We start from the raw sequence: 15,159 nt of genomic DNA on the forward strand, positions 1-15,159 counted from the left end.
AAGCAAATTATCAGAGGTAGAGTTCAGAGCCATGATCTTGAGGAAGCTCAAGAGCATGAGTAAGGACATCAGCACCATAGGTAAAGATAAAGAAACACTGAAAACCAACCAAGTGGAAATGAAGAATGACATAGCAGAAAGTAAGAACACATTGGAAGGACTAACCAGCATAGTAGAGGAAGCTGAGGACCGGATCAGTGAATTAGAAGACAGGGTAGAAAAAAATCAACCAATCAGAAAATCAAAAGGAAAAAACAATAATAAAAAAAAAAAAAACCAGAAAGACAGCTTAAGAGAGCTGCAGGACAACTGGAAACGTAATAACATTCACATCGTAGGCATCCCCGAAGAAGAAGAAAATGGGCCAGAGTTAGAGAATATATTTGAAGAAATAGTAACAGAAAACTTTCCTAGCTTGGTGAAGAAAGAAGGCATTCAAGTTCAAGAAGCACAGAGAGCCCCAAGTAAGAAGAACCCAAACAGGCCCACACCAAGACACAGAGTCATTAAAATGCCAAAAATTAAAGACAAAGAGAGAATCCTAAAAGCAGCAAGAGATAAGCAACAGGTTACCTACAGAGAAAACCCCATTAGGCTCTCAGCTGACACCTCCACAGAAACATTACAGGCCAGAAGGGAGGGGCATGAAGTAATCAAGGTCATGAAAAACAAGGATCTGAATCCAGGACTACTCTATCCAGAAAGGCTATCATTCAAAATAGAAGGTCAAATAAACAGCTTCCCAGATACACACACAAAAAAAGGCTAAGGGAATACATTAACACCAAACCAGCACTGCAAGATATGCTAAAAAGACTCTTGTAATTTGTAGAAGAAATAGGAAGACAAATAGAACCACACTAAACAAAAATGGTAATACAAAAGTACATATCAATTATCACCTTAAATGTGAATGGTTTGAATGCTCCGATAAAAAGACACAGAGTAGCTGACTGGATAAAAAACCATGATTCACATATATATTGTTTACAAGAGACCCACCTGATAACAAAAGACTCACATTGGTTGAAAGTGAAGGGATGGAAAAAAATCTTTCAAGCAAACGGAGAGGGAAAAAAAAGCTGGGGTGGCAATACTCATATCTGATAAAATAGATTTCAAAATGAAGGCCATAACTAGAGACAAAGAAGGCCACTAAATAATATTGAAAGGATCTATCCAACAGGAAGATATAACCTTGGTAAACATACGTGCACTCAATATAGAAGCACCAACATATATTAAAAATATTTTGGTGGACTTCAAAGGAGAACTCAACAGCAATACAATCATAGCAGGAGATATCAATACCCTGCTGATATCACTGGATAGATCTTCTAGACAGAAAATTAACAAGGAAACACAGACTCTAAATGAAGCACTAGATCAAATGGATTTCATAGATATCTACAGAGAATTATACGCCCAAACTGCAGAATTCACATTCTTCTCAAGTGCACATGAGACATTCTCAAAGATAGACCACATGATAGAACACAAACTAAGTCTCTACAAGTTCAAGAAGATTGAAATCATATCAAGCATCTTCTTAGATCACAATGGCATGAACGAGAAATCAATTGCAACAATATGCAAAGACATCTGAAAACATGGAGGCTAAATAGCATGTTATTGAACAATGAATGGGTTACCATGGAAATCAAGGAAGAAATTAAAAACTTCCTGGAAACCAATGAAAGCGAACACACAAAACACAAAATCTATGGGATGCAGTGAGAGCAGTTCTGAGAGAGAAGTTCATAGCACTATAGGCCTACCTCAAGTAGCAAGAAAATTTCTAATAGACTATCTAACCTCACAACATAAAGAACTAGAAAGCAAACAAAAAGAAAACCCCAAAGCAAGTAGAAGAAAGAAAATAGTAAAGATCAGAGCAGAAATAAATGACATGGAAACCAAAACACAATTCAAAGGATCAATGAAACAAAGAGCTGGTTCTTTGGAAAGATGAACAAGATTGATGGACCCTTAGCTAGACTCACTAAGAAACAAAGAGAGAGAACCAAATACACAAAATCAGAAATGAAAGAGGAAAAATAATAACACAGAAATACAAAGGATTGTTAACAGATATTATGAACAGTTATACAGCAACAAATTTGACAATCTAAGCAAAATGGACAAATTTCTAGAAACACATAGTCTCCCAAAGCTGAACTGGGAAGAGACAGAATACTTGAACAGACCAATAACAACAAAAGAAATTGAAGATGTAATCAAGACTCTTCTAGCAAACAAAAGCCCAGGCCTGGATGGCTTCACAGGGGAATTTTACTGAACATTCAAAGAAGAACTAATACCCATTCTCCTCAAATTATTTCAAAAAATTCAAGAAGAAGGAAGACTTCCAAACTCGTTTTATGAAGCCAGCATAATTCTAATTCCAAAACCAGAAAAAGACACTACAAAGAAAGAAAACTATAGGCCAATATCCCTGATGAACATAGATGCCAAAAACCTGAACAAAATACTAGCAAATCGAATCCAGCAATACATAAAAAAAAGGATTTACCATGACCAAGTGGGATTCATCCCAGGGATGCAAGGCTGGTACAATATTCACAAATCAATAAATGTGATACACCACATAAACAAAATGAAAGATAAAAATCATATGATCATAACAATAGATGCTGAAAAAGCATTTGACAAAACCCAGCACCTATTTCTGATAAAAACGCTTAGCAATGTGGGCATAGAGGGTTCATATCTCAGCATAATAAAGGCCATATATGAAAGACTTACAGCCAACATCATACTCAATGGGCAAAAATTAAAAATATTTGCCTTAAGAACAGGAACAAGACGAGGATGCCCACTTTTACCACTCTTACTTAACATAGTACTGGAAGTCTTAGCCACAGCAATCAGACAGGAGGGAAAATAAAAGGAATCCAAATTGGAAAGGAGAAGTGAAACTTATTATTCACAGATGACATGATACTATACATAGAAAACCCCAAAGACCCCATCAAAAATTTACTAGACTTAATAAATGAATTTGGAAAAGTAGCAGGATACAAAATTAATGTCAAGAAATCGATGGCATTCTTATACACCAGTGATGAACTCACAGAAAGAGAAACTTTAAAAAATCCCATTTACCATCATCGCAAAACAATTAAGAAACCTAGGAATAAACTTAACCAAAGAAATAAAGGACCTATTTGCAGAAAACTACAGGTCATTGGAAAAAAGAAATAGAGGAAGACATAAAAAAGTGGAAGCACATACCTTGTTCATAGATTGGAAGAATTAACATCATTAAAATGTCTATACTACCCAAAGCAATCTATAGATTCAATGCAATCCCCATCAAAATACCAACAGCATACTTCACAGAACTAGAACAAATACTTCAAAAGTTCATATGGAACAAAAAAAGACCTCAAATAGCCACAACAATCTTGAAAAAGAAGAACAAAGTTGGAGGGATCACAATACCAGATTTCAGGTTATACTACAAAGCCACTGTAATCAAAACAGCCTGGTACTGGCACAAGAACAGGCATATAGACCAGTGGAACAGAACAGAGAACCCAGAAATGGACCCAAGGCAATATGCTCAATTAATATATGACAAAGAAGGCAAGAGCATACAGTGAAGTAAAGACAGCCTCTTTAATAAATGGTGCTGGGAAAATTGTTCAGCTACATGCAAAAAAAAATGAAAACTAGACTATCAACTTACACCACACACAAGAATAAATTCAAAATGGATAAAAGAATTAAATGTGACTCGTGAATCCATAAAAATCCTAGAAGAAACTGTAGGCAACAAAATTTCAGACCTCATATGCAGTAGAATTTTCACTGATACATCACCTAAGGCAACAGAAATAAAGGAGAAAATGAACACATGGGACTATCAAACTCAAAAGCTTCTGCACAGCAAAAGAAACAATCATCAAAATGGAAAGACAATCCACTGTATGGGAGAGCATAATTGCCAATGATATATCAGATAAGGGGTTAATTTCCAATATATATAGAGTGCTCATACAACTCAACAAAAGGAAAACAAAGAACCCAATTAAAAAATGGGCAGGGGAACTAAATAGACACCTCTCCAAACAGGACATACAAATGGCCAAGAGACATATGAAGAAATGCTCAACATCACTAATCATCAGAGAAATGCAAATTAAAACAACAATGAGCTATCACCTCACACCTGACAGAATGGCCACCATCAACAAATCATCAAACAACAAGTGTTGGCGAGGGTGTGGAGAAAAGGGGACTCTAGTGCACTGCTGGTGGGAATACAGACTGGTGCAGCCACTATGGAAAACAATATGGTGTTACCTCAAAAAATTAAAAATTGAACTGCCATTTGACCCAGTGATTCCACTTCAAGGAATATACCCTAAGAAGCCTGAAACACCAATCAGAAAGAATGTATGTACCCCCATTTTCATAGCAGCACTATTTATAATAGCTAACATCTTGAAACAGCCAAATGTCCATCAGTAGACAAATGGATAAAAAACAGTGGTACATATATACAATGGAGTATTATGCAGCTGTAAGAAAGATCTCTTATCCTTTGAGACAACATGGAGGGACCTGGAAACTATTATCCTAAGCGAAACAAGCCAAACTGAGAAAGACAAGTATCAAATAATCTCACTTATTTGTGGAATATAATGAGCATAACAGTCTGAGAAATGGGGTAGTCCCAGAGATGTGGAAGTGGGGTACAGACTGACAATCCCCAGAAGAGGGGGTAGTGGGGGAGAGATAAACCACAGAACTTATATGCATGTATGCATGAACAGTGGACATGGACAACAAAGCTGGGGATAGGGCGGGGAGGGAGGGGAAGGTGGGAATCAGTGAGGGGAAAAGGAGAAACATCTGTAACAAAATAAATAAATTAATTTAAAAAAATGCATTATAGCATCTCTAGACAATCTCTATATGTTTGGACCTTAAAAAGTGTTTTGTTAGATAGATCTTTGGATGGATGGATGGACGGATGGACGAACGGATGCGGATGGATGGACGTTCAGTGGACTTGGATAAGTAAAATAACATGATAACCCACTGCACCTGGAACCCTTTGGAAACAAATTCTCCCTTCTGTTCTGTGATACTGGACACCCAATTGCTTTCAGCTCCATTGAGAACACAGAACATGTAGCACTCCCAATTGGTGGGATGAGTAGTGGCTCCTAAACTCTAGCCTGTATCAGAATCACAAGTGCTGCTTGTTAAAACTCAGATTGTGGAGCCCCAGCCTGAGTTTCTGATTCAGTGGGTCTGGGATGAGTACTGAGAATCTGCATTTCTTTTCTTTCTTTCCTTTTTTTGGTGGGGGGGAATCTGCATTTCTAATGAGCTCCCAGGTGATGCTGATACTGATAGTTTAGGGACCACACTTTGAAAATCACAGGGATAATGGATCTCAAACTTGAGGACATACAAAAAATCACCTATGGTGGTTTTAAATCTTGTAGCTTTTTCCTCACCACTCACACCTCTAAGTATTTATTTATTTATTTTTTTATCCTCACCCGAGGACATTTTTCCATTTTTTTGTTCAGGTAGAGTGGGAGGGAGAGAGAGGAACAGAGAGAGAGAGAGAAACATCGATGTGAAAGGAACACATCGAGTGGCTGCCACCCGCACGACCAACCAGGGCCAGGGACAAACTGCAACCGAGGTACATGCCCTTAGCGGGAACCGAACCCGGGTCTCTCAGGACCGCAGGCCGACGCTCTAACCGCTGAGCCAAACCGGCCAGGGCCACACCTCTAAGTATGAAGCAGTAGTTCTGAGGAAGGCTTAGCAATCTCTGCTTATGAAGGACTTCCATTCCAAGTGATTTTGATACAGATCGTCCTTGAGCTGCTGTAAGGAGTGGAAAGGGGCAGAAAAGGTATAGCACTGGAGATGAACTTGGAAATCAGAGCAGAAGAAGTGGGGCCGGGGGGAGGGGGCATAGGCAGGAAGAGAGCAGTTGTGTTTCTTGTGAAAGAGGGTGATACACAACCCATCGCCAGCCCACAAGACTCTAGGAACTCCATAAATTTCTTAAATGGTTAAGATTCCTGGCTTTCCCTCAAAACTCTCAGTTCTAGGGCAGGGAGATCAGCTGTCAGCCATAAGAACCACATTATAAATGAATAACAAACACAGCATATGGAGGCGCTTATGAAAATAATCAACCTTTTATTTGTGCAGTACATCTGGAACTTATCAAGGATCAACTCTTAGCAACTGAATATTGGAACCACAATGTAGTCTCCGTGAAGACGGCACATTAAACAGGAATTTCTCAGTGGATTTTGGCAACTGGCTAAAGGTGATTAAAAAAAACAAAAGAATAGCACAAAGTCCCCAGACAACACATGATCTGAGACCAAGATTTATTTTAAAGAATACAAAATACATATTATCCTTAGGTCTGACACTCACTGTTTCCAGGCTATCACAACCTGACATAATCCTCAGGGAGCTCCCTGTACACTTTGACCCAGGAGAAACTGGGCGGAGTCGGGGCAACTGACAATTTCTATTTTTCCTCCCTAGAGCCATCATGTACAGTATTTCTTCACCCAACTTGGCTTTTATGCTAACAATGAGTATCTTATTTCCCCCAAAAAAAGAAGATTTATCTAAGAAAGCTACTAAGAATAAATATTATTCATTCTCATAAACAACTGGCATAAAACTGGCCCCCTTTTCTTTGCAACCTTAATATTCTAACAGCACATATGACATTTATGACATAATGTTTTAAATGCTGGCATTCTTGTCAAAGGAGTATTTTGGGAGATTCTAGTTGCGTAGATGGAATGGCTGAATAGTCTATTTAGAATGTCATCCTTTTTAATGGAAATACTAATATCCTATGTATCTGGTTTACTTTATTAAATCCTGACAAAAGGTATTATTGCTTTGCCATTCAAAGGCATACAGGAGGCAGCGGGAGAGTTTATACTTCATAAAATCCAGGTCTCTCAAAAATAATTCATAAAAAGTCATGCAATGAACAAATTCTGTAGATCTGGGATGAACGCTGGCCAGGCCCACGTTTAAAGTCATTGGAATCCCTTTGCTTTGATGTTCCCTATATTACCCTCTTCTACATCACACTAGCCTTCTGAGTTGTGGAATCCAGAGAAATCTTAAATTTGATAAGAATATCAGGGACATTATTTAGAGCTTATATTAGCGACCTCCTTAGTGGTGCTGTCACAATTTAAATCTTCACTTTCAATAAAAGAAGTAGTTGTAGCTACCACTTTGAACTTGAAAAACGTTGCTTTAGATACCAGCCTTGATGTATTGGATTCTCTGCTGGTGTTAAAACACAAGGACCCAGTTATCTAAAAATCTCTGTTGTAACTGCTCATTTCCTTACCAGAAGTGAGACTTGCAATTTCGTCAGAATCCCGACCATTTTCATACTTAAGCATTAATTTTGGTGGCATAAACATGTGGTTTGGAATGTGAACCAAATGGTCACTTCCATTGTCATCCAACATAAACGATGAGTCTCTCCCAGCATTTAATTCCTGGCTGGTGAAGCTGTTCTCTCCTGAAGAAGTCTCATGTGACTCAGCAGTAAATCTGAAAGACCCAATGTAAAGTTTTAGGTAAATTTAGATAACTCTGGGGAATGCAAATAAAGTATCACAACCATTTAATATAGCTATTTAATTATATCAGAAAAAAAAATGCGTGGTGAAAACCTAAATTCATTGCAATCATATAGTTCATGAAGATTCATTTTACTTATTATTTAATAAAGGATACTGGTAAACTTTAAAATTTCCATTTATTCTTCGTTTTCCCCAATCTGCTTATAGCCTATGAATACTACTTTGGAATAAACCAAGTATGATTTGCCACAAAGTTTTAAACAAATGACAAGAAAGGCAATCACAGGTTATTTGTAACAACCAAATAATGTGTCTCAGATTGATATCAATCACCATAGAAAACATAAAAAATAGTCATTTAATTTCCCGCAAACTGCTCTGAGAAGAATAAGACTACATAAAACATCTCATTGACATCATGCCTCTTAAAATAGTCTCTAGATTTATATTCTCAAGTGTTTAAGAGTTCCCTGGGATAATTTGAGAACAGTGTTTATTTAGATGATGATAGAAATCATTTTTGATACAAGTTTATTCATGTAAATAAATTACGCAATGTCAATGTCTGTGTTTACATTTGTATCGGAGACTGGGGTTTGGCACCCACTAGTGCTGCTTTAACTGTTGAGAGTTAATGAAAAAGGGAAACAAGTCAGACATAGTACAAGAATAATACATTCGCACCGAGTAAAAGCCAAATGCTATCACGACCCACAGTCAGAATGATCCTTGTGCAGCAGTGCTGGTGAGACAAGAGGTGAGGAACCAGGTGCTCACGCATCAGGGAAGGCAAGCTGAAGGCAGATGTACCTCCGCAGCGTGCATCACAGTTTACCAATGTGTACTGTATTTTTTTTTTTTTTTTTTTTAGTTTTCGGGAATTCTATTTTGGCAAAGCAAAATCACGAACTACATTAAATTAACGTTTTAAAGTTGTGTCTTGTTGAGTTTGCTTGGATTTGATGCATGCATTTGTTTTGGTCTGATAGTTGCCCAAGAACTATAGGCATATGGTATTTGCAGCAAGATTTATGTTGGTGTGTATATGTTTAAATGACATTATAAGACTTTGTTGGCAGTTCCAGAAAACTTGATTTTCCTTTAAATGAGTTTATGACTTACTTAATGCTGGGAAACACTGCCTTGCATGCCGTCAATGTGATAATGTCTTTCAGAAGATGTAGGGTGTTTGCTAAACTACCGAGTAAATAAAATCTACCACTAGAGGAACATGTACTGCACGAATTCTTGCCATTTTGCTTCTGGATGTATGTAAGAGACCTTATCTGCTCTGAGAAGCTCTTTGCTTAACTGACATCTGAGAAGATGCAGTAATTATGGCCCCAACTTTGGGCTTTCACAAGGCTGCAGTGAGGGATCCAAGCTCAGGGATGCATAGAGAGAAGCATAGAGCATCCATATGGGCCACTCTCATTCTGTCTGAGGTTCAAGTTTCACTCAGACCAATTATTTATATTGTTATTGAGGATACAACTTTAAGAAAATTATTTACATGTACACCTGTCTTTTGGAGTCTTTTATGCTACGTGTTGCAGATTAAAAACATGAATCATCCAGCCCCAGACTTCTCTGAGACAGGACACTGGGGTCAACTGTAGTAAGTACCTCAGCAGATGTATAAAAAGGTACAAACAAGGAGGAATTATGGATTTAGACTGAAAATGGGCTTCACAGTGGAGACAGCTTTAATTAGGGCCAGGAAAGATGGGTAGGGTCTTAGTGGAAGGAACAGGGTCCTATGCAGCATGATCAGAGGCCCAGGAGGGTGGATCAACAGTTCACACAAGGCCGACAAGGGTCCAGTGTGGCTAGAACTAAGAGCTTATGGTGGGAGAGAGGGGAAGTGAGGCTGAGGTGGGTTGAGGCTCAATTGTGGTTTCTATTCTGGGGTAAATTTCAATGTGGGAATTTCTATGAATTGAAAGGCAAAACTGTAAGAAAGCTCAGGAAGATGTTATGAAAACATCAATCCATCAAAGCAGGCTTGATGTGTAGCTTCAGCTACAGAAAATGAAACACATAAAGAGTCTTTACTTCAGAGACCTTATTAGCTTCCTCAGCTTAATAACCTGCCATCAACCAGTTACACACCCCTCAGTCCATTAACAGTCCACTTGTAAACAGAAGAGCTTTCGAACTCACAGGAGACCGTTGCTTTGACCATGCTCTTCTTGTAAATTGATACGTCTACAGGCATTCTCAAGCGCTGGTGGCGGGTACTGATTAAATTCTTCTATCAAGAGAACAAAGTTATAGTTAGATTTCTAAACAAGAAATTGTGTATGCTAGGTAAAGAGAATCCCAACAGGAATCTTCTTGAAGCAATAAATGTCACTAATATATTTCAGCAAAATTTGGCTGGGGTGAAAACAGAATATAATAGCAACCAGAAATGGCATTCGAAACTTGATTCTAGAGTGTTTGGCAGCCCAAGAATCAGCAGGGTCAGGGAAACAGACCTTCTGAAATTGTTCATTTAAGGGTTAATTGTGATGTTGAGACCCATGATTTCTATATGCTCAGGCTAACATAATCTAAGGGAAATTTTATTCTGACTCTATAAATTTTTTTCCACATTGCTAATGAATCAAATAGAGAAAAGGTAATATTTTATTACATGATACTATTTCTGTGCATCTGCACCAATTAAACACTGATTTCCAGGAAGAAAAGAATCACAGAAGAGGTTGTAGTTTATGTACCTAAATAAATCCCTTTACCCACTTCCCACTGTTGTTCTATAAGCTGTGAAATATTGAGGACTATCTCATTTCCCCCTCATTCAGGAAAACAAATAGTTTTAGTTAAAGGAGGCCTTTGACCATTGAATGATCCAAGACTCCATGAAAATATCTCAGAGAATATTTATGGTTTTAAAGCAATCATATTTCTCTGGTTCTAAGATGAGCATTTTTTTTCCTATTTCTCTGAAATGAGACTTTGTCTTCTAATCAATTGCATTTAACAGTTGTCATTAGTGAGGCAAGAATGTCGAGGAGTTTTTATTGTCCGTGCTTGTGGGACTAGCAAGCACACCAGCACTAAAACTTGTAGAACTGGTGTTAGTTTAAATTTTTTTTTTCTTTATTGATATTAGAGAGAGAAAGGAAGTCAGGAGAGAGAGATAAAAACATCGATGAAAGAACATCGATTGGCCACCTCCTGCATGCCCCCCACTGGCGATCAGGCCTACAACCTGGGCATGTGCCCTGACCGGGAATCGAACCAGTGACCTCTTGATGCATGGGTTGATGCTCAACCACTGAGCCACACCAGCCCGGCTGGTGTTAGTAGTTTTAAAAAATTCCCAGAAGTATTAGGAAAGGAGTCTTTTAACCCCTACAAACCAATTGTTATGGGAAGGCAGTGAACTGGATGTCTTAACAACATTGCTGGGTGGGAATCAAAAGTAAGCAAGCTTGACATAATTGCAAAACCACATAAGAGCCCACCAATACCAACTCTGAGTTATTTTGTAGTCTTTTAAAAGTACTGCATCACCTGAGGACAGTTTTGCATTTATCTTCAGATAGAGCAGGAGGGAGAGAGGGGGGAAGAGAGAGAGAGAAACATCGATGTGAGAGAAACACATCAGCTGGTTGCCACCCACATGACCCCAACCAGGGCTGGGGACAAACTGCAACCAAGGTACATGCTCCTAGCGGGAACTGAACCTGGGACCCCCTCATCCACAGGCCGATGCTCTAACTGCTGAGCCAAACCGGCCAGGGCTCATCATCATGATGACACAAAGAACAATATTGATTGGAAAACGGTGGATACCAATGACTCTGAATCAAGAAATGGCTCACAAGAGTCAAATTTTGAAGAGGAAGTTTTAGGGATGACTTAACCAGTCTACTTCACGGTATGAGTGACATATGGTAGTCTGTCTAAAAGAACCCTTTTAATTATTATAAAACACTTAAAAGGAAATTAGTATCAACATTTAATGGGAAGCATTTTTTCTTTCATTTTACTTAATATAATGAAGCATCATACAGTTGAAGGCATTTAGAGGTAAAGAAATAACATGATATTCCCAAGTGGGCAATTTTTACTTCTTCAGTTGAATATGAGCCAAAGGGGAAAGGTGGAACTCTCTCTGCAATGAAGAGGGAATTCTCAAGATACTGTCACTATGGTGGCGTTGAGATTCCTCGAAGACCAGAGCAACTTTGGGATTCTAGGGTGGAGGCATTGGTTTCTATAGAACCTAACTCTAAACCTGTCAGATTCTCAGAAAGAGCAGGTTCAGCTCAGATTCTGTGGGATCCTCTAAGGCAGGTTTCTCAACCTCAGTGCTGTTGCCATTTGGGGCTGGATCATTCTTTGCTGGGAGACTGTCCTATGCATTGTAGGATGTTTATTCAGCAGATCCCTGGCCTCTACCCACTATGGACCATCCATATCTTCTCCTTCAGTTGTGACAACCAAACATGTCTCCAGACATTTACAAATGTGCTCTGAGGGGCAAAATTATCCCCAGTTGAGAAGCACTGCTGCAGAAAGAGTGTTTTTCAAACCCCTTGTGGTGAAGGCCAAGGTCTTTTTATTTCTAATCCTTTGCAAACTGATACTTCTGGTTATCTCGTTCAATAAGCTAGAGTCAGCACTTGTACGCTGTGGCAATGTCAAATTGCTTTAAAAGTTTCTGGATGCTTACTCTCAATTTCTGTATTTCTCCCTTCACAGCTCAGTTTGTGAACTCGCACCCATCCAGCGGTGACACTGCAGTGCACTGGCCCACAGCCTTGCTACTCAAAGTGTCATCCTTGGACCGGAAGTATTGCCATTACTGGGGAAAGTGTTAGAAATGCAGAATCTCAGCCTCCACTCTAGACATACTGAATCAGAACCTGCATTTCAACGACCACGTGTTGTATGCTCACACGCTTTGGGAGCAGTGTGTGTGCTGTCTTTCCACTCACACGGGTCTCCAGGTAGGACCAAGGTTGGAAATAAACCTGGGGTAGCAGAAACACATTTTATTTAGATGCTCATCCTGGAGACCATCTAAGAGTGACTAAAATTTCTTTAGGTTGACTGAGTGTGGCTGAGAAGAACTCCAGTAACCCTGTGCTTTCTGAAGTGCTGAGATTTTGGTTAAGAGACATCCTTTCATGAAAAAAGAAAGTCTCACCACATTATAACCAAGATATAAACAGAGTATAATCAGATATGTCCTATCAGATATGTCCCTTTCCCCAACTCACCAAAAGTCTAATTCATATATTTGGGTTCATTATAGATATAAAGATATGTTAGGTTATCAATACTATTAATGAACAAATTTGTTAAAACAAACAGAAAAAGATATAATGACTTACTTCTGATGGAGTATACAAATGGCTTTAAAAACTTCACAATATAATCCAGATCTGGTTTATGAATTCTCCCAAGCTGTATCAGATGGTGTTCAAGTGGGTAGCTGGCTAACTCTTCCATGTTGTCCTTCTGTGGCGAGCCCAGGGAAATCACAAATATGGCATAGCCTTGACACTTGGCCCTCAGAGCCATCTTCTTTAATACTTCCTTTCTCTCATAATTTTCTCCAGCTGAGACCACAAAGATGACTTTATGTTTTCTCAGGTTGGGTGCTTCTGGGAAGAGATTCTCTATAGTCCACAGTAGGGCATGGCCAATGGTGACATCTCCATTTAACTGTTGGACGGAATTCTGGATGTGCCTTTTCATTAGGACTCGGTTGTTATAAGTTGTAAATGTGAAGTCTGTTTTCACTGTACCCTTCTTTCTCCTAGAACTGTCCCAAGGAGAATAGCTCAACAAGGCAATCCTATCACCAGAGTCTGAGATTAAAGGGTCTGAGGCAATGTTGAAGTTGTCAAGCATTGAGCTCACCAAGTCTTTCATAGCCTTAAACTCATCATTGGCTATATTCTGAGAATTGTCTAAGAGGAAAGCTACATCAATGTCTGAATTTTCAGGTAAGAAAACCTCTTTGATGCAAGCATTTGGAAAACATTTATCTGAAAATACAAAGAAAGACGTATCACTGGTTCAATGTTGGCACAAGACTGTTGTTTGATATCTTCAAGTGATTCAGTGACTGATTACCAGGAATTAATAATCTGACCAACAATTCTTCAATCTCACATCATTTAAATTAATGAGAAAATTTTAATGCCCCAACATTTCTGTAGCAACTAGCAGACGATTTGGAAAGGTCTTTGTTAAAAGCAGATGCGAGTAGCATATATACTTAAAATCTACAAGTTATCTCCAAACTCAGAAAATATCTTCAATATTGTAGAAGCTTTTGATACAAACTACCAAACTGTTCCCAAGAAAAGCCACATTGATTAGAATAATCTTCTCAACAATTTCTACATTCTATGGAAACTGCAAACATCAGAGATTGAAACCCTGACATATGGTGCTAGAAAAACTGGAAAACTTAAAACAAAATTTGCAATCAAAAATAAAAATGTCTGATTAAGGCAGATTTAGTAACTCATACACAGAGCATTTAAGTGTTTCAGCATAAAAATTCTTTTCCTTGGTCTTACCATAGCAAAGTGTGCAGCGCTGAAGTCTTTCTAATCCTTTATATTCCCCATTTGAAGGAGCTGGAATCACCTGAAATGTTCCAGTGTTGTCAAACTGTATTGAAGGGGAAAAAAAAAAAAAAAAAAGCATATGCTTATTTGCTCATTTTCTTTAGTCATTTTCAGGAAGCCATTGTGCACCCACTTTAAGTATTTGTTTGAAAAACACCCAATTGCTATTACTTTGTATTATAGCCCTTTGTTCTATTCAATGCATCTTCACACACACACACACACACAAAATCTTCCTTTTATCCTAAACATAATTCAAAGAAGAATATAGAACAGGTATCAGCATTCCTATTTTATGATGAAAAAACTGCCACAAGGTAACCACCAGATTCATCCAGTGGGGCAGGTATTGAAATCTCTCTCTTATTTCCAGGCCTGCAATTCTGCACTAAATTTTGACATTCTTCTGACTACGCACCAGCTGAATACATGCCACACATCAGCTTCTGAAATTGGGTCCTGCAGAAATTTTACACTCACAAGTTTTCTTTGACCTCTTTAAGTAGTGATCTCAACTCTTTCCACCCCAATCATACTGTCTACAAGAAGGTACATCTTTCAGATGCCCAATAGACTTCCCAATCACAAATTCCAATTAAAAGTCTATTTCAAAAGGTGGTAGACAGAGTCTATGAAAAATTCTTGTTAGTACACTGCCTGATTTTGTGTTTTTTGATTACCTTTTTTGCTTTTAATACTCACTGAAATGGGCAACATGTAGTATTAATTCATTCATTCATTCATTCATTCACTCATTCATTCAGTCAAGAACTATTTATTGGGCATTTACTGTGTAAGGCACCATGTAAGGCAGAGGCTTATATTACAATGAAATAATTCTATCATTCCCAGGTAGTAATGAAAATATCTCTTAATCCATAAAGATGCTTATATTTTTTTCTCCATGTCTGTTGGAAAATTAA

The 15,159-nt window shown here is 38.3% G+C and overlaps 1 protein-coding gene across 1 annotated transcript in view; it reads right to left on the reverse strand.

Moving 5' to 3' along the window:
- COL6A5 (collagen type VI alpha 5 chain) overlaps positions 1 to 15,159 on the reverse strand; it is a 107,340-nt gene that overhangs the window by 26,625 nt on the left and 65,556 nt on the right. The window contains exons 33-36 of the mRNA XM_036267158.1: positions 14,186 to 14,279; positions 12,986 to 13,645; positions 9,798 to 9,888; positions 7,394 to 7,602 (exon numbers count right to left, since the gene is read on the reverse strand). Coding sequence (XP_036123051.1) covers positions 7,394 to 7,602; positions 9,798 to 9,888; positions 12,986 to 13,645; positions 14,186 to 14,279 — 1,054 coding nt within the window. The remainder of the gene's footprint in view (positions 1 to 7,393; positions 7,603 to 9,797; positions 9,889 to 12,985; positions 13,646 to 14,185; positions 14,280 to 15,159) is intronic.

This window comes from Molossus molossus, unplaced genomic scaffold, assembly GCF_014108415.1.
Source record: "Molossus molossus isolate mMolMol1 unplaced genomic scaffold, mMolMol1.p scaffold_m16_p_18, whole genome shotgun sequence".
Lineage (NCBI taxonomy): Eukaryota > Metazoa > Chordata > Mammalia > Chiroptera > Molossidae > Molossus > Molossus molossus.